This window comes from Canis lupus, chromosome 28, assembly GCF_011100685.1.
Source record: "Canis lupus familiaris isolate Mischka breed German Shepherd chromosome 28, alternate assembly UU_Cfam_GSD_1.0, whole genome shotgun sequence".
Lineage (NCBI taxonomy): Eukaryota > Metazoa > Chordata > Mammalia > Carnivora > Canidae > Canis > Canis lupus.
Window position 1 is genome coordinate 15,754,089 of NC_049249.1, and position 24,000 is coordinate 15,778,088.

The following is a 24,000-nucleotide window of genomic DNA, read 5'->3' on the forward strand; positions in this document are numbered from 1 at the left end:
GGGCCTAAATTCAGATTGTATGGGACTTAACCTTCAAAATAGAAATATATTATTCTGACTTTTTCCTCTTAAATCACTTTTTACATCCAGATTACTCTCACTTAATAGCTACTGGCTAACATTTGCTTATTAAAGAAACCACATTTTGCAGATTAGCAATCTGGCAGATAGAGAACAACCATCATGAGGAGGTGATATAAATACTTTATACCACTCACTGAATCAGAAAATAATTTTTTTTAATTTTTATTTATTTATGATAGTCACACACAGAGAGAGAGAGAGAGGCAGAGACACAGGCAGAGGGAGAAGCAGGCTCCATGCACCGGGAGCCCGACGTGGGATTCGATCCCGGGTCTCCAGGATCGCGCCCTGGGCCAAAGGCAGGCACCAAACCGCTGCGCCACCCAGGGATCCCAGAAAATAATTTCTCATTCAAAACCACAGCAATAAATTTCTGGATATTAATATTATAAAACTAAATAATAGAATACTCAGAGTAATGGAAACCATACGTCTGTTTATGCCTATTTGCCACTTGAAAAATGAACAAGCACTAAATAATCTAGAAAATGTCAATTCCCCTGTTTTCTATTTTCACACCACTGCCCACTGTTAATAACAAAAAAATAAACAATATAACATTTTTAGCAGTACTCTATACAAATAAAACCAAAGAAATAAAATTCACAAATAGGACAGATTACTCCCTCCATTCCACACAGAGGAAGCAGCTGGTTTAAAAACAACTTTCTTGCTCTTTCATAAATCCAAAGACCTAATCTTAAGTGGATTTTCAAGAGGTTTTTTGGCTTGATTTGTCCTGGGAAATGCACTTATCAGTCTGATCCATCTGTGCATCCCATGTAAAAGAAAAAGGCTAAAGATTGCTCTCATATAATGACCCACAAACTCAAAACCTATTGTCCAAAAAGCATCTACAATAGGATAGCTTAATAAAATTGAAAACCAGGGCAGCCCCGGTGGCTCAGTGGTTTAGCGCTGCCTTCAGTCCAGGGCGTGATCCTGGAGACCCGGGATCAAGTCCCGCATCGGGCTCCCTGCATGGAGCCTGCTTCTCTCTCTGCCTGTGTCTCTGCCTCTGTGTGTGTGTGTGTGTGTGTGTGTGTCATGAATAAATAAAGTCTTATAAAAAAAATAAAATAGAAAACCAGAGCACTTAACACATCTAATTAAGGAAAAAGAAGCCTCAAGAATAGAGAGAAGAGAAACACATTATCTGTAGAGGAAGACAAAAATGCAAAGGACCACTTTCTGATATACAATCATGTGCATGTTTTTTTTTTAATTTTTATTTATTTATGATAGTCACACAGAAAGAGAGAGAGAGAGAGAGAGAGAGAGAGGCAGAGACATAGGCAGAGGGAGAAGCAGGCTCCATGCACCGGGAGCCCGACGTGGGATTCGATCCCGGGTCTCCAGGATCGCACCCCGGGCCAAAGGCAGGTGCTAAACCACTGAGCCACCCAGGGATCCCCTTTATTTTGGAATTTTTAAAATTTTATATAAAAACATCAATCTTACATAGAAATCCTGCAAATAAAAACAAAAATACATAGCTTGCTTCAATTATAGGAATAACTGATGATAAAGAGGATCTTCTCTGAAAAACTGTTAGAGGTACAAGGCTGGCATTCAGAAGAGATGAAGATAATGAGGTTCCCATCAGAATGGATTATCCTACTGAACACTGTGACACACTTCATTCAGTGGAATGAATGTACCAAACTATAAGCAAAATCATAAAATTATTTAAAAGTAATACAAGTCACGTCAATAATTTCTCTTTTAACAAGCAAACAAAAAACCCCAATAATCCCTCCACTTAACTTCATTCTACAAAAGATCTGTATAGCTTATTTTAGGAAAATTACAAGTTTAAAATTGTTATAAATTCAGCTTAATATTCTTAAAAGTTCATATATGGGGATCCCTGGGTGGCGCAGCGGTTTAGCGCCTGCCTTTGGCCCAGGGCACGATCCTGGAGACCCGGGATCGAATCCCTCGTCGGGCTCCCAGTGCATGGAGCCTGCTTCTCCCTCTGCCTGTGTCTCTGCCTCCCTCTCTCTCTCTCTCTGTGACTATCATAAATAAAAAATAAAAAAAAAATTATTGGGCAACTGCTTACATTTGCTTAACACTTTGGAAAGATGAAAACAGGTGTTAAATCTTAAAAAAAAGAGTTCATATATGTATTCTTGCCTTCTCTTCCTTATTAGTGTCAAAGTTTTAAATTATTCACCACTAAGTCTATCAACCTTATCACTTGGCATGAATAAGAACATTTTAATTTTTTATATATTTTTAAAGATTTTATTTATTTTATTTGAGAGAAAGAGAGAGCATGAGTGGGACAGGGGCAGAGGGAGAAGCAGACTCCCTGCTGAGCAGGGAGCCTGATGTGGGGCATGATCCCAGGAGCTTGAGATCATGACCAGATCTGAAGGCAGATGTTTAACCAACTGAGCCACCCAGATGCTCCAAGAACAGCATTTTTAAAATATCAGATCATTTGAAACAAATGTTCTTATCAATATGAACTATAAAGAAAGGTGAATCATCAAAACCAAACAAAACCATGACACCCTTCCCACTACAGACTTGTAGACATCTAGAAAGCCAAAGCCAGAGCTGTATCCTCATGAAAACAGCTTAAATCTCCAAAATTAAATCCTATCCCCCATACTTTCCAAGAAACATAAGTTATAGACATTTCCCACATTTGAAAACAAGGAAAACAACAACTTTACCTACATAGCTGTCTTATCAGAACAAATTTAGGCAAAATTTATACTGTGATAAGATAGGACCTGAGCCAATAACTATCTTCTCTCAACAAATGTACAACTCTAAAATATGACTGCCATTTGAGATGTGATGTTCTATCCACACACTTTGGAGCATCAATCCTAGTCTCATTATCAATTTTACTACATTCTATGAAAACTAGTAATCCATCTATGCTGTAAATGGTAATTCCATATCACTCAAAATATTATTTGCCAGAATAGCCAATTCACAGATTATGCTGAATAGTTTTATAGCACTTCTAATAATTTCAATTTAAAAAAAATTAAACGTTTATTGGGTCATTCCTTCCCCCAAGTAAAAAAAAAAAAAGCTAATTTAATGTCTCTACATTCTCTACATTGAAAATAGTAGTATACAAAGAAGACAGCTATTTAAACAACTACTACTTATTAAGCACTTAATATATAACAAGCTGATTCTGAAAAAAATTAAGAAACCAATTTTTCTCTGTATCCTCCAAATTCTGGAGTCAAAATATACGGGGGGGGGGGGGAATGAAAGTACACAATGCCATATTTCATTCTGCACAGAAAATTAGAATTTTCCATAAACACTTGAAGAAAGTACATCAACAACATAATGTAAAGGATGCTAGAGTCAGGACACAGAAGGAAAACAAACTGAATTATAATCAGAAATAAAAGTGGCTATTGCCACTGCCTATATAATGGTGCCTGGAATATTTGGATAGTACTTTATTATACTAATTTTATAAGAAATTACTTTTAATACAGTCAGCAATTATCATAAAAGCAGATTGTAACTTCACACTTATAAATAATTACTTTAAAATCACTACTAAATTTACATCTCCCTAATATTCTCATGCACTGAAACCAAAAGCTGGCTCTTAGTAGGGAGAAGAAAATCAATAAAACTGATAAAATTCTCGCTAGACTGATGAAATGAAAAAAAAAAAAAAAGACACAAATTACCAATTTCAGGAATGAAAGAGAACAGTACTACAGATCCTACAGACATCAAAAGAATAGTAAAAATATTATGAACAGCATGCCAATAAATTTAAAACCCAGTGAAATTGACACCAATTATTTAAAATGATATACAAAGAAACAGAAACTCTCACTAGCCCTAAATTTAAAAGCTGAATGCATAATTTAAACCCTTTCCACAAAAATAACTCCTGGCCCGTATAGAGTCACTAGTTAATTCTACCAAATGCTTAAGGAAAAAAATAACACCAATTCTATGCAAACTTTCAGAAAATAGGAAAGGGGAACAGCTCTTAACTCATTATATGAGGTCAGCATTACTCTAAAACCAAAATTCAACAGACCTTACAAGGCAATTACAAACCAATACTCCTCAATGAACCTAATGCAAAAGTCCTCAACAAAATATTGGCAAACTTGATTTGCCAATATATAAAAAGAATTCTATATAACCAAGTGGGATTTACTCCAGGGATGCAACGTTGGTTTAACATTCAGAAATCAATCAATGTAATTCATCCTTTTAACAAACTAAGAAAAGATGATCTATATGGATCATCTCAATAGAGGCAGAAAAACTGATGAAATTTAGCCTCCATTCATGTTAAAAAGAAAACTCCCAGAAAACTAAGAATAAAAGGGAACTTTCCAACCTGATAAAAAGCATTTATTAAAAAACCTTTAACTAACAATATACTTAATAGTGAAAAACTGAACATTCTCTCCCTAAGATCAAGAACACAGCAAAGAGGTCCATTCTCAACACCTCTCTATTCAACACAGTACAGTAAGGCAAAAAAAAAAAAAAAGTTTTTAACAAGATATAAGATATATAGATTGGGAAAAAAGGATATGCAGATTGGAAAGAATTTAGAAAATCACAGTACTCAAGAATAGTAAACAAAAATGAGCTGTTATTTCTAAATGCTAGCAATAAAATAATAGAAAATGAAATTTCAAACAGCATTTACAACTACATTAAAAAATAGCAAATACTTAACACATAGATGTAACAAAATAATGTAAGATCTTTACACCAAAAATGACAAAACACTGCTAAGAAATACTAAAGATTAAGTAAATGGCCCAACATATCATGTTCACAGACTGGAGGACTCAATGTAGTTAAGATGTCAATTCTTTACAAATTGATCTAGAAATCAAGGCAATTCTAGTAAAAATCCCAGCAAGCATTTTTGAAAATTTGATAAGCTGATTTTAAAATTTACACAGAAATTTAAAGGACATAGAATATTAAAACAATTACAGGAAAGACTTAAAGTTAGAGGACTTACACTACCTGACTTAAAGACTAACAATAAACCTGCAATAATCATCCAGACCATGTGATATTTACTTCAATCAATGAAACAGAACGTCAACAGACAAACCAACACATATTGGTCAATGTACTGAGAAGACATATCTGACAAAGGACTAGTACTCAAAATACATAAAGAACTTCTACAACTCAAAAATAAAAAGACAACCCAATTAAAACATGGGCATTTGAATAGGCACTTCACAAAAGAAATATAATTAGCCAATAACCACATGAAGAATTTCAACATCACTAGTTATGACGGAAATACAAAGTAAAATCACAATGATATTGTGATATTATGATAAAATACATATTTACTAAAATGGCTAAAATTCAAAGGACTGACAATATCAAGAATTGGTGAGGATTGGATCAAGCAGAATTTTCATGTTTGCTTGTCAGACTTTAAAATGATATCACTACTTTGAAAAACCATTTGTCTATTTCCTACAAGGTAATTATATAATCTGTCTCCTTGGTATTTACCCAAGAAAAATTAAAATATATATCCACAAAAAGACTTGTAGTACACTAATGTTCATGGCAGTTTTATTCATAATAGCCCCAAATGGAAACAACTGAAACATCAATCAACAGATAAATGGATAAACAAATTATGACATACAGGTATCCCTCACTTTTTGAAAGTTCAAGTTATGCCACTTAACTTTGACAAAAGACTTAAATTAGAACTCATTTTTGCCAACTGAAATAAATGTGAAGATTTTTGCTTTTATGAAAAAGGTGAATGGCAAAAATGGCATTCAGCATTTGTTTTGCAACCAGCCTTATAAAGGTGCTGGGCACCACAAGCAACAAGAATGGCTCTGCCACACTTCCCTGGGACTTAGACTCAACATCTCAGCATCAAGCCACCATAACTTTGAATTATGTCTGTAACCAATTGCGCTTTACTTCAACTTATTCTGTGTATCCATTAGCAAGATGTATTTTAAGGTATCAGAAAAGCCTAAGAAAGGTTATCTTGGGGGTCTGGGGAAGTCCTCAAAAATTTTCCATATAAATTAATGGTAACTATTCACTTTTTGACATTTCAGCTTACAAATAACCTCATAGGAACTCTCTACTCTCAGGTAGTGGGGGAAAAAACTATACCCATAAAATGGACGACTACTTGGCTCCCCCCTCCAAAAAAAAGTAAATTTTAAAGAAAAACATGGTTAACTGTTTATAATGTTGACTGGTTAACATCACTAGTAATAAGACTTACCAACATTATGTACCCCTGGTATGATTCTCTGAGAAGAGTACACCATTTCTGTAGTGTTATTCACAAATATGCATAATATTTCAACCATGTGGAAAATACAGGAGACAAACCTAAACCATGGATGATTCTACAAAAATACCTAACCAGTACTCTTCAAAATTGTCAAAGCAAAGAAAGACAGTACTGTAACAGAAGACACTAAGGAAATGTAACAACTAAGTACAGCGTGGGATCCTAGATTGAAATAAAGAACATTAGTGGGAAAACTTGTAAAAACTGGGTAATGTCTATAGTTCAGTTAGTAGTACTATACTAACATTAATTTCTTAGTTCTTATAATCATACTATGACCAACTATAATCAGGTAAGAGGTCACGATTAGAAGAAAATAGAGGCCAACTATTATTTTTGCAGTTCCCCCATAAATCTAAAATTATTTCAAACTTTTTATAGTTTAAAAATGTTAGGGGGATCCCTGGGTGGCTCAGCGGTTTAGCGCCTGCCTTTGGCCCAGGGCATGATCCTGGGGTCCCGGGATCGAGTCCCACATCGGGCTCCCTGCATGGAGCCTGCTTCTCTCTCTGCCAGTGTCTCTGCCTCTGTGTGTGTGTGTGTGTGTGTGTGTGTGTATGTGTGTGTGTGTGTCTCTCATGAATAAATAAAATCTTAAAAAAAAATGAACTATTTACTGACAGACACAAGATCAATGAATCACAAAAATATGCTGAGCAAAAGAGGCCAGATACAAAAGTACAAATTGTATGATTCCATTTATATGAAATTTTGAAAAGAGCAAAATTAATCCATAGTAACAAAAAGCCCTGAGACAGAGTAGGGTAAGAGGGAGAACTGACTTCAAAGAGGCAATGAGGGAACTTCTGGAGTGATGGAAATATTCTTTATCTTAATTGTGGTGGTAGTTACACATGTGTATACATTTTGTCAAAATAAACCTATGTACTTAGAATCCATGTTTTATTGTACCTAACTTATTCCACAATAAAATTTGTTAAAATACAAAACATAAGTTCATATTTAAAAGTATTTCACTTGAATAGTACGTATTTTATACTGGGTAAACTCATATACAGTGATTTTTTTAATAGTTTTTGATTAATTTTTAAGTTCTTAATTGTCCAATGCTCATCACAAGTACAATCCTTAAACCCCACCGCTATTTTACCCATTCCTTCACACCTACCTATACCTCCCTCTGGTAACCATCAGTTTGTTCTCTATAATTAAGAGTCTATTTCTTGTTTCTTTTTTTTTAAATTCCACATATGAATGAAATCATATGGTATCTTTCTCTGACTTATTTCACTTAGCATTATACTCTCTAGCTCTATCCTTTCATTGTAAATGGCAAAATTTCATTCTTTTTATGGCTGAATAATATTCCATTATAAATACACACACCACATCTTCTTTATCTAGTCATCAATCAATGGACACTTGAGCTGCTTCCCTAATTTGGCTACTGTAAATATTGCTGCTAAAAACATAGGTGCGGGTATATCCCTTTGAGTTAGTGTTTTTGTATTCTTTGGGTATATACTCAGTAGTGCAATTCCTGGATCGTAGGGAGGGTCTATTTTTAACTTTTTGAGGAAGCTCTACTCTGCTTTCCAAACTGGCTGCACCAGTTTGCAATGCCACCAACAGTGCACGAGGGATCCTTTTTCTCCACATCCTTGCCAACACCTGTTGTTTCTGTGTTTTTGACTTTAGCCATTCTGACAAAGTATGAGGTGATATCTCATTGTAGTTTTGATCTGCATTTCCCTGATGATGAGGGATGTTGAATATCTTTTCATGTCTGTGCTGGTCATCTGTTTGTCTTCTTTGGAGAAGAAATGGCTGTTCATGTCTTCTCACCATTTTTAATTGGATTGTTTTTTAGATGCTGAGCTTTGTAAGTTTTTTGGATATATAAACGATAACCCTTCATTGGATGTCATTTGCAAATACCTTCTCCCATTCAGTAGGTTGTTTTTTAGTTTTGTTGATTGTTTTCTTTGCTGGGCATAAGCTTTTTATTTTAATGTAGTCTCCACAGTTTATCTTTGCTTTTGTTTTCCTTGCCTCAGGGGACCTATCTAGAAAAAAGTTACTATAGCCAATGTCAGAGAAACTACTGCCTCTGCTCTCTTCTAGGATTTTTATGGTTTCAGGTCTCACACTTAAGTCTTTACTTTTCTTACAGTTTTTAATTAATTAATTTAGGTTTTTATCTTAATAAAGTACAGTGACTGATTTTTTTTTTTAAGATTTTATTTGATTATTCATGAGAGACACAGAGAGACAGAGAGAAAGAGGCAGAGACACAGGCAGAGGGAGAAGCAGGCTCCCTGCAGGGAGCCAGACATGGGACTCGATCCCGGGTCTCCAGGATCAACGCCCTGGGCTGCAGGCGGCGCTAAACCACTGTACCACCGGGGTTGCCCCAGTGACTGATTCTTAAACTGATATATTAAAAACTATTCATTCAATATATAGTTATTGAGCACCAGGTTTTAGGCAACACATAGGATATAAACATGAAAAAGTAAGCCCTTGCCCTTGAAGAACTCACAGGCCAATGGGGAGATGAGGCAAGCAAACAATAGCTGCGAATGACATATAAATTGCTCTTAGGAAATGATGTACCAAGGTGTCAGGACTACAGAGAAGACAATGTCTCAGATGAGGCTTCAGAAAGAATACAGACCCTTTCAAGAACTTATTTTGTGAGGTAATTATACTTTTTCCAGGGATGTTTATTCCAAATACTCAAAGCTTTCAAAAAACACTTCTTTTAATCTTGTCTCTACACTTCATGGCATGTTTTTCTGATGAAAAGTCCTTAGCATTTCAAGGGTGTGGTTTGTTTGTTTTTTAAATAACAAAAGTAATTTTCAGATAAACTCAATGAATACCATTCTGGAAAACAGGTGAGAGTATGAGCCAATAAACTTGTTTTCCTATGTGATTTATGAAGTGAAGGTAAGTACCATAAGACGACTAACAATGTTTTTCATCCAACACAGTTTTTGAAATAATGTAGTCTCTTAAGGGGGACTACTTTAAAGGGCTTTAACCTTTTGAGTGCTTAAGTCTTGGTTTGTTTGTTTAAGGAAGGGAGCCTAGTACTTTGAAATTACATCTCACTATAAATTGTCATTGGTTCAAAATGATAATTTAAACTTATCATATACATATATACTTATGTATAAACTCATACACACATGTAAATGTATACTCAGGTTTGAATCTCAGTTCAGCTATATCATAGCTAAACACCCTTGGACAAAGTCCTTAATATCCTAGCATCATCTGTAAAATAAAGACAACAGTATCTGCCTCAGGGTTTCTGTAAATATTAAATAAGTGATGTGAATGAGATAATCCATGTATTACATGAGATAATCTTTATTATTAGAACAGAGCTGTCACATAATAAGCACTTAAAAGTGTTAATAATTACTATTATATTTATATAATAAGTATATTAGTGTTTTCACTAAAAGTATTATGAAGTCAGATTACCAAAAAAAGTAAATAAAAGGAAGAAATCATATGGTATCTTTAAAGTTTATGGGCTTTTTTCAGTGACTTTTTTTTTCATTAAGAGAATTCAATTTTTCATTATTATGTTGGAACACATAATTATCTCAATATTCAGTAATAAAATGTGCCTGAACACTACAGGTTTTCAATAAATACTAATTGAATGATTTCATTACAATCAGATTGTCTTAATAACCAAGGGAAACAATTCCATCACTTTTTCATCCCATTAACTACTATTTCTGCTTTAGATAGTATCTCTTCCAGCTGAATTATCTCATCATTCCTTTCCCTGGAGAGGTAAAATTCTAGAAAGGAGAGAAATTGTAGGATTTTCCCCCCTATTTGTACAGAAAGATCTATGGTGAGAAAGTACAGTAATTAATTCAACTTGCTTTCTGAGAAGTGCTTCTAAAAGTGTCTGTGTCCAATTAGAAAAACATGTAAGAATAAAAGTGCTCCAAAAACAACCTTAAGGCAATAGAAAATGAAATAAACAACAAAGAGTAGGGAGTAAAGAAAAGGAAATGCAAACCAAATCAGTGTATATTTTATTTATTTTTTTTAGTGTATATTTTATAACTTGTTTGGTACATAGCATAGCCACAGCTATGTGGCAGCTACCTATAAACTGCATATGTTCATTTTTACATTATTATAAGATATATTTACATACATTTATAATACATTTATGGGACGCCTGGGTGACTCAGCAGTTGAGCGTCTGCCTTCAGTTCAGGGCATGATCCTGGAGTCCCAGGATTGAGTCCCACATCGGGCTCCCTGCATGGAGCCTGCTTCTCCCTCTGCCTATGTCTCTGCCTCTCTCTGTGTCTCTCATGAATAAATAAATAGAATCTTTAAAATATATATATATGTAATACATTTATGTATAATACATATTATTACATTAGTCTAAAATGAACATCAAACTGACATCTAATTTGAGATGGAATTCGGTTTTCTAATACCATTATAAAAGGTTTCTGAAGAATAGTGAATTTATACATTTTAAGGTTTTTGTGTAAAGACAGTATTTTTTAGAGAAAATTTCTGAAAGATTCTTTTCCAAATGTCATGGCAATACACATATGCATGCACATACATATATGCACATGCACTCAACTCAGTCCTTCATCTCTATTACTTCTTAAATTAAATGACATTTTCACCAGACCACAAATTTTTAATAAAAACTTCATAAGTTCTGAAAAGATCTTGTAACTACGGACTAATACACTGATTTTTTTCAAATATATCTGAGAGACAGGAAGGGGAAAACAGCACAGTGCTGTGTTTAAAGTCTATTTGATAATGAACAAAACAAATAGCTCTAATTTTTAAAAAGTCTTCACATAGTATATTTATAGTTATTTCAATGGAAATCAACACATTTTCCAGTTGTCTTACAAGTAACATTAAAATTTTAACTGACATTAAGTTTTTCTTGGGTAGAACAAGAGACACAAAATTCCATCATTGAAGAATAGTTTAATAGAGTAAAAGCCAAAAGTGCCTTGATATACAAATTAATGTATAATTTCACCATACTATTTCTTACCAGTCTCTAAAATGATTTAGCACTTGTCTACATATCTCTACAAATCTCAAGGATATCTGGTAATTTCAATATATTCATAAATATCAATGGAAGGAGTTTTGATGACAAAAGCTTCTAGTAGCTAAAAATATGATTAAACCAACAAGCATTTACTGAATAGCTTCCTGTAGACCCACTGTGTTATGTCTAAAGCAGTTTTTAAGCAATCAAAAAGTGCTACTCACCAGCAAGTGTATAATCCATATCAAAACCAAAACACTTTATTTTTTCCATGGCTAAACTTCGGTTCACAAACACCCTAAAAAAGAAGCAAAAAATGATCTCTCAATACTAAAACAAATCCCCCCCAAATTCCTAAGTTTAATATAATTATTTGGCTATCTTTCTAGATTTTTTCATTTAAATACCAATTTTAATATTCTTAACAGGGACTCCTGGGTAGCTCAGTTGGTTAAGCATCTGCCTTCAGCTCGGGTCATGATCTCCAGTCCTGGGATCAAGCCCCACATCCAGGTCCCTGCTCAGAAGGGAGTCTGCTTCTCATTCTCCCTCTGCCCCTCCACCCCCACTCATGGGCATGCTCTGCCCTCACTCTCTCTCTCTCAAATAAAGTTTTTAAAAAGATTTTACTTATTTATTTACTTACTTATTTGACAGAGAGAGAAAGAGTACAAGCAGGAGGAGTGGCAGGCAGAGGGAGAGAGAGTGAAGCAGGCTCCCTGCTCCATTCACAGCTTGACCCTGGACCCTGAGATCATGACCTGAGCAGAAGACAGAAGCTTAATCCACTGAGCCACCCAGGCACCCCATAAATAAAAGCTTTCAAAAAAATTCATAACAAAAATTATCCGAGTCTTTCTTTCTTAAGCCATAAATGAAATCAGATATTATATGAAAATACATGTATTTTCTTACTATCTTGGTTATTTACAATGCCATGTGCTAAAGATTTCAGAGAATCAGCTCTCCTTTTCTAAGTCTGACCCTCTAAAATAAGCTTATTTTTCAGATTTTATAATATATTCACTCATTCATTTATAACTTATTTAATAAACAGAGGTTCATTTAAAGCCTACTTTATTTATTAGAGACAGACAGAGAGAGAGAGAGAGAGAGAGAGAGGCAGAGACACAGGCAGAGGGAGAAGCAGGCTCCATGCAGGGAACCCAACGTGGGACTCGATCCCGGGTCTCCACGATCAGGCCCTGGGCTGAAGGCGGTGCTAAACCGCTGAGCCACCAGGGCTGCCCAGTGTTTGAATGAATCTATTTATATTTATGTCTTTAGTATCAGTTATTTAAAGTAGGCTTTAAGTCTTTAAAAAAAAATTCATTCAAACACTGAGTACTTATTATATTCCAAACAAGGTACATGATACAGTAGTGAATGAACAAGAGTACAGGCCCTTATGGAAATTCTTTTTTTTTTTTTTTTTGGAACTTCTATTTTAATTTACAATCTCTATCCTTGAGGAATTTAGCCTAGCAGGAAAGACATTTATACACAAATAATTTTAGCAATTTAATAAATGCAATAAAATAAAATAGGTAAGAGTACCACTTCTTAAGAGACCAGAAGAGATGCCTGAGCTGAATCTTAAGCAATCAGTAGTTTTCCAATTGGACAAAGCAAGAAAGGCAATCCAGGCAGAATAATCAAGCAAGGACAAGGTTTATAATGAACTATAAAACATTTACTATTACTGGAACGGAGGAGTTTTGCTTTGGTTTTGTTTTCTGTTTGTATTCCATAAGGGCAGGGTGAGGGGGAGAAGGAACAATACAAGCTAGGAAGCTAAAAAGGTTAACAGGAGTCAAAATCACGAAGACTATTTGCCACATTAGAGTTTGGACTTTATTGTAGAAGCAAGGACAAATGATCAGATTCTGAAGAAACGAAACAGATTCAAATTTCAGAAAGATCACTTTTGAAAACACAGGGAAAACTAAACATATAATAGCATGGTAAATCACCACCATGATGATGTTTGGGTTAAGTTTTAATCATTTCTGAAAATAAAAATATGCTTTTGGGGCACCTGGGTGTCTTAGTTAAGTGTTCCATTTTTTATTTCGTCTCAGGTCATGACTTCAGGGACATGAGATCAAGTCCCACTTCGAGTACAAGCTAGAGTATAGCCTGCTTGGGATTCTCTCTCTCCCTCCTTCCTCTCCCTCTGCCCCACCCCACCCCTTTCTTAAAAAAAAAAAAATATATATATATATACACACACACACATACACATATGTGTGTATGTGTATATACGTATATACATATCTATATGTATATATACATCCATCTCATCCCCAGCTTGATAGCCAAATTATTGAATCCTCTTATTACCTATTATCCTCTTATTACCAAACCTTTTCTTTGCCTTCATTTTAGAAGTAACTGTGAGAAATGAGAATGCTAAAAATCACCTAGAAAACAAGAAAAATAAAGATGCCTGGGCTGGGCTCCCCTATTCATGATGTAGGTCAATAATCTCCAAAGGGAAGTAACTGTACCAGGGGATGCAGAAGATTCCACTGGGTATAAAAAGAAAATTTCAGATCTTCTACTGATACTTTCATCATTTAAATAAGTCTAATATAGGGCAGCCCCAATGGCTCAGCGGTTTAGCGCCGCCTACAGCTCAGGGCGTGATCCTAGAGACCCGGGATCGAGTCCCACGTCAGGCTCCCTGCATGGAGCCTGCTTCTCCCTCTGCCTGTGTCTCTGCCTCTCTCTCTCTCCTCTCTGTGTATTCTCATGAATAAATAAAATCTTAAAATCTTAAAATCTTAAAATAAATAAATAAATAAATAAATCTAATATAGTATAAAACTATATATAAATAAGTACAACAGTACATGAAGGGATCAATATTCTATATTTTAACTGATGGAATACTGAAGAATGTGGGGAACCACTGATCTAGGTAATGATTTCTTTTTGACTCTTCACCAAGTCATATTTTACTATTTTAAACTTTATTTTTTTAATGATTTTATTTATTTATTCGTGAGAGACACAGAGAGAAACAGAGGAGAGAGAGAGAGAGAGAGAGGCAGAGACATAGGCAGAGGGAGAAGCAGGCTCCATGCAGGGAGCCCGACGTGGGACTCAATCCCTGGTCTCCAGGATCAGGCCCTGGGCTGAAGGCGGCACTAAACCGCTGCGCCACCCAGGCTGCCCCTATTTTAAACGTTAACAGAAAACTTTTCTTCTCATCTCAGAACATATGTACCAATTTTAAATGCAGACAAAAAAAAAAAATCAAGTATTTGCTTAGAATGATTTTAATCAAGGACTAAAAAATCAATAGGCCCTTAAATTAAGAACTACTAATCTTCTGAAAAATATGAAAATCATTACTTATCTTAGTATGTTATGCACACCAGATTAGTTCCATAAAACCCTCGGTTCCTGAGAACTAAATCCTGAGAATTAATGCCAATCTTGGTATTTAGCTCCTTATCTCTGTAATACTGTAGATTAACACTTTATTTTTCTAATGGGATTATGTACATCAATTACGCTTTAACCAGTTTATCTACTAAGTTACAGATAAGTTATACATGAAAGTCAATGTTTAGAATCAAGTTAATACTGAGTCTTGTGTATTAGCTTTGCCACTGACCAATGGTGGACTATATTTTATATAAAAAGTACCTATCAGGCCTATTTATAATTTCTCTCTTATCCCAAATTACTGTAGCAATGTTCTTTGCACATAATGTATAACAAGAACTAGTCCTTTCCATTTTGGCTTCCTCTGTAAATACCTGTTTTTCTTTTCCCTTTTCTTGGGCCTTCTTTTTCCCTTAATTAGACCTGTTGGGTGCTGTGGTTTCCTATTTTAAGTTGCCCTAATATGGATCCTTTATAATAGATGGAAAGGAGATAGAAGCCTAAATAGATAGATGAAAGATACAAGGAACGACAAGATAAGTGACACCCACCCAAAACGTTTTTAAACACTCACAAACCCAAATATATCATCATGATCTTTATACCACTTCATCAAATTTCACCCTGCTTTTATTGATAAAAGCATCTACTTTATTATCACGTTTCTCAGTTCTCAGTTTCTCAGTTACATAAATCCTTTTGAAGGCACAAGAAGGGGAAAACACAAAGTAACAGTTCTAACTCTGGAAACCAAATGTTGCCACTGAAGATCAGGCTTTTCAAACACTCTTTCTCAATTCAAGCTAGAGGCCAACTGGATCAAATCCTTGATCAGAGCCCAAACAGCTGACATGCCTAAAATATTCCATGGGAATTCAGGCAGGAACAGACTGGGAAGATTCTTTCCTGTGATACAACCCAGTAGGGATATATGTTGGGACCACAAAGTAAAAGAAATAGCTTTGTTTCTGATAGAATGATATAAGCTGGTTTCAGGCACAGCTCAAATCAGAGTAAAAAACAGACTTTACCAATATCAATCAATCAGTGCTAATGGTAGAAAAAAAAACTATCAATAGACGCAGCAGGAAAGCTTAGCAGTTTCTTTCTTGGTCAGAAGAAAGATTAAGCCTGTACTCCTTATCACGTTATTTTAAGGATGTGAAGATTATAATGCACTTTAGATATACTGCCCATACAAATTCCTGGAATCACATATATTGGAAATATATGAAAAATATTGTTTTTACCAAAATTATCACTGCTAAATATCCACCAAATTGCTGTTTCCCCTTTGACTTGTCACCTTATTCAATCAGCACTTTTTTGAAAGCCTACTGCAAAGCCAGTACCACTTTGTGATATAGTCTCAAAGATGTGCGTCAGGGAGTAGCCCGAGTGAGGAAAGACTTTTTAGATGCCTAACTTTAGGAAAAAGATGCTGTCCTATGAAGACCTGGATTTATCCTTTATCTTCTCAAATGAGAGTAAGTAACCTCATCCACAGAAGCAATTCCCAAATTTAAGAAACCACTCCTGTCTCCCCTTTTCATTCTTAATATGAAACAAAAAGAAAAACCTCACATACATTTTCTTTTTTTTTTTCACATACATTTTCATCTCTCCTTTTCTTCCCCTAATTTATGCTATAAAACATGGAAGGAAAGGGCAATAGGGAATTAAATCGAATTTGTGTGCAAATATCTAAAGTGTATTAAGTAAAGCTATAATGACAAAAGGAAACAGCTGGATCATAGAGAATTACAATAATATATATGCTAAGATTTACAAAGATAATAAACATCCAAATGCTGAAAGTATGCACTGACTTCAGAAGAGAAGCAGTCTGGAGCCAGAAATATCATGTCTCCAGGATACAGTCTTCAAAAGAAACAATCTCTTGGCCTCAAACTAGTCACTATTCTTTACTGTTATAACAAAGAAAGTATTAGGCACCGTATCAATTAAAAGACTGGGTCACAGTCCCATACTTAAAACGAAAGATCATAACTGCTTGGAGAATTCAAAAATTTATATTGGTCCCAGGACCTTGACTGTCTTTGCCAATGCCAACTTACTTGTGTCACTTTTCTAAATTATTAACCAGTAGAACACACTCCGCTGTAGAGCTCCACTTCAAGAATGTGAATACATTTGTGAAATTAACCTCCTAAAGTTTACTTTAAATAAAGCACAAAGTCTCCACAAAGTATGACTGACCTAAGCATCCAACCTTAAAATGCAATTATCAGACAGAAATTCCTACCTATTAAGACTTGCAAGTTACAGATTTGAACATTAACAAGAGAAACAATCTTTAGGAAATACATAGGCGCACTATAAAACCAGGCACAGATTTTGACAGAGATAATTTAACAGCTTTTACTATCATATCCCAGCACAGCAAAGCATAAAATTTAAAGAAATTCTATCAAAGTAAACATACATCTTAACCTATTTTAAGTTAAAGACTCCGTGCTTTAAGAATAGCGATTTAATATCTTTACACTTAAGGAACATGAACATGCAATTTACTACATTTGGAATTTTGTAAATAGCAAACACTTAGTGGTTTTGAGATTTAACTCAATAATTTAGTAATTTAAAGCCGCATTACCTCATCTGTCACTGGTTGCCGTTCTGCAATGTGTGAAACTATCTGAGTCAATTAGTCCTTGAAGTCACATAACAAAATTCTTCTCCAAGAACCCAGTATAACTTTAACCTAACTTTAAAAAGACGTTTTAGTCTGAACCAAGCCCCTCAACGGCATGTATCTTCTGAGACAGTGTTGGAGAAAACACCTCTGTGTCTAATTTAACTTGTCATTGGATATCACTGTTGCTCCACACAAATCCATTTGGAATAGAGTTTCTTTGGCGATGGTGAACTTTATCCCTAGCTCCTCCTCCTGCCTAGAGTCACAATTTCCTGGCCATGGGCCCAACAACAGTTACTGCAACAACAAACGAGACTAAAGCTACAAGTATAAAATCTTCTTGGGGATGTTTTGGTTATGGATTTGTGTAACAATATACTCAAAGCTCGTTGCAATCAAACAGTTACAAGTGCTTTTTCAAGAGTGCAAATTTAGATTACGAACCAAAAAATATCTGAGTATATATGTTTACTTAATAAAAATATGCTATAATGTGGATTTCTAATTGAAAATCTTTTTTTTTTTTTTTTTTTTTAATTTACTCATGAGAGACATAGAGAGAGAGAAAGAGAGAGAGAGGCAGAGACACAGAGGGAGAAGCAGGCTCCTTGCAGGGAGCCCAATACAGGACTCAATCCTAAATCCCGGGATCACGCCCTGGGCCGAAGGCAGACGCTCAACTGCTGAGCCATCCAGGCGTCCCTCTAATTGAAAATCTAATTTAATATCTTTCTCCCCAAACTCATTTCTTTTCTTCTTTTTAAAGATTTTATTTATTTATTCATGAGACACACAGAGAGAGACAGAGAGAGGCAGAGACACAGGCAGAGGGAGAAGCAGGCTCCATATAGGGAGCCCGACGTGGGAGTCGATCCTGGGTCTCCAGGATCAAGCCCTGGGCTGAAGGCAGCACTAAATCGCTGAGCCACCCGGGCTGCCCCCAAACTCGTTTCTATTTCTGCTTTTGGCACTCTCATTTTACCACTCAACCCTAAAATCTGGTTAATATCTTTTAACTCTTTCCTCTCCCTCAAATCCACATCTCACATGCCTTCATTTAAATTTACAAATGTCTATGGAAACGATCTTCCATTCAATTCATACTGCTAACAACTTGTCCAGGTCCTTATTAATTCATTAACTCTTTAGCAATCACCTTTCAATTGCTCTGCCTGCACACTAATAGACAAATTGACTGCTCTGAAATACTGCTACTCAAAGTGTAGTATATAGTCCACAGACCAATGCTACATACAGAAAATGCAAGTATTTAGAAACTTTTATAGCAACTGTGAAAATTTTGTTTGTTCAATGTTAATAATAGAAAACATAGGGGTGCTGGCTGGCTGAATTCCAGAAGCATACAACTCTTGGTCATGAGTCTTGAGTGGTGGGTACAGAGATGATTTAAACTAAAAAATAATTTAGACTTAAATGTCTTCGTTTTCCTAGTAATTCATTTTTACATATTTTATAAATGCAGCAATTCGAAAAGACTGGAATGAAAACAAAAAAACTGATCCCCCATCACTGATAGTTTGAGAAGCACTGCCCTAAAGCCCAGCTCCAAACATGTCATTCTCCTATTTAACAACCTTTAGACATTCCTCACTACTTACCCAACTATACAAGTCTGTGTATCTTCAAGGAGTTCAAAGCTTTTCATCATCTTTCCAAAATCAATTTTATCTCATATTGCTCCACATCATGTACCTTTTGCTCTAATAATCAAAATTAACTACTTGCTATTTCCTAAAGTGCCCTGAACTTTGTTTATGCTGTTCCCTATACCTGAAATGTCCTTCTCACTTATCTCTAATTTTTTTTAACACACAGCAATATCAAGTGATTTCTTCAAGAAACTATTCTGGCTGTGCCATGGAACTATCTGGCAATGAAGCTTCTGGGTCTCAGATTATTTTTCTACTTAATGAATGAGATTATAAAGTTGTGATCCAGATGAGTGAGAGGTTTGAATATTCAAAATCCTTTACTTTGGCACATGGCATATTTTGGCACATATAGAAAAGATATGGATAGTTCTCTTATTCTTTACTGGATTATAAACTTTGAGACCAGAGTTTATTGCCTTCCCAAAACCTAACATAGGGCCTTGTAAAGAACAGACACAATATTTAACGGAGTACTGGGCTTCATTTGGGGGTAGAAAATTTTTCTAAAATTAAGAGAGTGGTGAGACACCTGGGTGGCTCAGCAGTTAAGCGCCGGCCTTTGGCTCAGGGCATGATCCTGGAGTCCGGAGATGGAGTCCCACATCAGGCTCCCTGCATGGAGCCTGCTTCTCCCTCTGCCTGTGTCTCTGCCACTCTCTCTCTCTCTCTGTGTCTCTCATGAATAATCAAATAAAATCTTTAAAAATAAATTAATTAATTAAATTTTAAAATAAAAACTAAAAAAAATAAAAATAATGGTGCTAGTTATACAACTCTGTGAATATACTAAAACCACTGAATTATTTACTTTTTAAAAGAGTGAACTGAATAGTATGTGAACCGTATTTCTATAAAGTTATTTAAAAAACATAACTGCAAGACCTCATTCTGCCTCTCCTTCAGTAAAAAAGTATGCTTGGCAATATAAAAATATATAGGTAAGAACTTTCTAATTTATTAAATGGATTCCTAAAAACTGAAATTCAAATACCATGGATATACAGACACAACAAAACATTTTGGACTAATTTTACAAAAGAAAAAATGATTTAAGTAGCATTAGTTTTTGTTTTCATAAACTTCAGCCAATAATTTAGTAATTTGTCTGAATATCTTCTCTGAGAAACACACTCAGGAAGGATACATTTTATCACACCGTGCCAAGAGAACAGCAACCTGTGCTTTTAACAGCCTAACAACATGGGTGCCTGAGTGGCTCACTCAGTTAAGCATCTACCTTCAGCTCAGGTCATGATCTCTGGGTCCTAGGATTGAGGCCTGCATTGAGCCTCACATCAACCTCCCTGCTCAGTGGGGAGTCTGCTCCTCCCTCTCTCTCTCTGACCCTCCCCATCTCGTGATTTCTCTCTCTCTCAAATCTTTTTAATAAACAAATAAAAGTTTGAATAACAAGCATATTATCATTTCTAAAGTAAAACATGAATTAAAAAAAAAACATGAATTAATTATAATACTAACTTTTCTCAAATACTCAATATAAAAATGTTCCAGTGAAAAGTAGTATACTATGGCCACATGTATAGAACAAAATAAAAGATGATTAAAATTTAACATGCCATCAATTGTAAAATTCACCCATATTAGATGCCACTAAAAGTGGGGGGTGGGGGGTGGCAGCCCAGGTGGCTCAGCGGTTTAGCGCCACCCTCGGTCCAGGGCCTGATCCTGGAGACCGGGGATCAAGTCCCATGTCAGGCTCCCTGCATGGAGCCTGCTTCTCCTTCCTTTTTTTTTTTTTAAGATTTTATTTATTTATTCATGAGAGACACAGAGAGAGAGAAAGAGAGGCAGAGACACAGGCAGAGGGAGAAGCAGCCTGATGTGGGACTCGATCCTGGGGCCCCAGGATCATGCCCTGGGCTGAAGACAGCACTAACCACTGAGCCACCCGGGCTGCCCCTGCTTCTCCTTCTGCCTGTGTCTCTGCCTCTCTCATTCTCTGTATAAATAAATAAATAAATGTATAAATAAATAAATAAATAAATAAATAAATGTATGTATGTATGTATGTATGTATGTATGTATGTATGTATGTGGGGGGGTGCCCAAGAAAATTTAGAACCTCATAAAGCTAGGATATCACAGGGCTATACCCATAACATGAGGAAAAAGAAGAAATAAATCTGCAACATAGAAGAAACACACAAGAAAATCTGTACATCTCAGTCCTAACACAGTCTAGGGCAGGGGAAAAACCTCCCCTTGAGGATCTGAACAGTCATGTAGTAGGTTTGTGGTCTGAATTTGCACTACTAGGATGGTTAATATTGCCCCTAGGTGACTAAAAGAAATAAAAGTATCTGAAAGAACTCGACTTAATTCTAGGTGGTATACTGCTAGATGCAGCCCAACTTCAGAGATGTTTAAATGTGAAAAAATGTGTATAAAATACTAAGCATACTGATCACACTATCCACTCAAGCTTTCAAAGCATACTTTAAGGAAAAGACATTAAAATTCTTTTCACCTTCTTTCCCAAATGAAGGAACTGCAGTAATGAGAGCAGGATGGTGGGGAATAAAAGACTAGCAAATGTAGAATACACAAAATAAGGGAGAAACTGAAGACAGTATCAGTACTTCTGAATATAAATTTACTGTTTTAGAACCTTGATCCAATTAAATATAGATTTTTCCAATTCCTTTTTTCCTATTTTCCTCAAAGTTCTTTTTTACTTTTCCTCCACAATTTTTTTTAAAGATTTATTTATGACAGAGAAGTGGTGGGGGGTGAGGGGGAGAGAGACGGGGGTGAAAGGGAGGAACACAACCAGATTCCCTGCTTAAGCATGGAGCCTGATGTTGGTCTAGATCTCAGGACCCTGAGACCATGACCTGAGCCGAAACCAAGAGCCGGAGGGCTTAACCAACTGAGCCACCCAGGCCCCTCTTCTCTACAAGTTTTTAAAGACCAGTGTAGGGATGCCTGGGTAGCTCAGCGGTTGAGTATCTGCCTTCGGCTCAGGGTGGATCCCGGAGTCCTAGGATTGAGTCCCACATCAGGCTCCCTGCATGAAGCCTGCTTCACCCTCTGCCTATGTCTCTGCCTGTGTCTCTCATGAAAAAAAAAAAAAAAAAAAAAAAAAGGCCAAATGTATAGAGGATAATTTATAAAATGCAGTAAAATACAAAAGTTGAATTTTGTGGAATAAAAATGAAAAGAAAATATGATTATCTGATATTATTAGGTTAATTTAATAATTGTACTGACTGTGGGATACCTGAATGGATCAGTGGTTAAGCATCTGCCTTTGGCTCAGGGTATGATCTCAGGGTTGCATGACCCTCGGGTTCCGGCATCAAGTCCCTCATTGGGCTCCCCAAAGGGAGCCTGCTTCTCCCTCTCCCTATGTCTCTGCCTCTATCTCTCTCTATCTCTCATGAATAAATTTAAAATCTTTTTTAAAAAATTGTACTGACTGTGCCAATAATGGAAAAGAGGGGCCAAAATCTAGAATTTAGGGGAGCCTGGGTGGCTCAGTTGGTTAAGCCTCCAACTCTTGGTTTCAGCTCAGGTCATGATCTCAGGGATCCTAGGATCCAGCCCCAAGGCAGGTTGTGTACCTAGTAGGGAGTCTGACTCTGCCTTTCTCTCCTTCTCCCTCTGTTCCTGCTGCCCCTCTACCCCCCTACTTGCCCTCTCCATAAAGAAATCTTAAAAAAAAAAAAAAAAAAAAAACCTAGAATTTAATATAAATGATAAAACTCATATCCTAAAGCATCTATTTCCCCACGTATATTTCCTTGGATAAGAATAAACAGTAACACAGGGCACCTGGGTGGTACAGTTCATTCTCCAACTCTTTATTTTAGCTCAGATCAGGATCTCAGGGTCCTAAAATTGAGCTCTGCCTGGGGCTACATGCTAGGTTTGGAACTTGCTTAATATTCTCTCTCTCCTCTGCTCCTCCCCTTGCTTGCACTCTCTCTCAAATAAATTAATAAATAAACAAAACCTTAAAAAAAAAAAAAAAAGCACTACCCCAACTGTTTTCTCTTTTGCATTCTCATCAGCAATACATTTCAGCATGAGGCGCTCCACATTGTCTTTTTAATTTTAGTCATTCTAGAGGGTCTACACAATGGTATCTCATTGTGGTTCTATTTTATTTTTTTAAGATTTTATTTCTTTATTTTTTTGACACAGAGAGAGAGAGAGCACAAGCAGGCAGAGTGGCAGGCAGAGGGAAAGGTCAAGCAGGCTTTTCATTGAGTAGGGAGCCAGATGTAAAGCTTGATCCCAAGATCCTGACCTGAGCCAAAGGCAGATACTTTTTTTTTTTTTTTTTTAATTTATTTATTTATGATAGTCACAGAGAGAGAGAGAGAGAGAGAGAGAGGCAGAGACACAGGCAGAGGGAGAAGCAGGCTCCATGCACCGGGAGCCTGACGTGGGATTCGATCCCGGGTCTCCAGGATCGCGCCCTGGGCCAAAGGCAGGCGCCAAACCGCTGCGCCACCCAGGGATCCCCCAAAGGCAGATACTTAACTGACTGAGCCACCCAGGTGCCCCTCATTGTGGTTTTAATTAATATTCCCTAAGGACTAGAGTGTCTTTTTTTTTTTTTTTTTTAGAGCATTTTTTCAAGTGCTTATTGGCCATATCCTTTTCCATGACAAATATACATTCAAATCTTTTGCTCATTTTTAAACGGGGTTTGTCTTATTATTGTGCTGTGAGAATTCTTCATACATTTTGGATATAAGTCCTTTATTAAATATATACATGTATTGAGGATATCTTCTCCCAGTCTGTGCCTTGTTTTTTCCTTTTCTTAATGGTATTTTTCAAATAGCAGAGT

At 36.0% G+C, this 24,000-nt stretch overlaps 1 protein-coding gene across 7 annotated transcripts in view; it reads right to left on the bottom strand.

Annotated features, from left to right (window-relative positions):
* The window catches only part of NT5C2 (5'-nucleotidase, cytosolic II), a 94,287-nt gene that overhangs the window by 37,458 nt on the left and 32,829 nt on the right, over window positions 1–24,000 (bottom strand). For 5 of the 7 annotated variants that reach the window (XM_038578670.1, XM_038578667.1, XM_038578669.1 and 2 more), the window contains one exon: window positions 11,675–11,748. In XM_038578670.1, coding sequence (XP_038434598.1) covers window positions 11,675–11,748 — 74 coding nt within the window. Of the gene's footprint in view, window positions 1–11,674; window positions 11,749–17,463; window positions 17,649–24,000 lie in introns of those variants that run through there. The other 2 variants (XM_038578673.1, XM_038578672.1) reach the window with 2 other exon arrangements.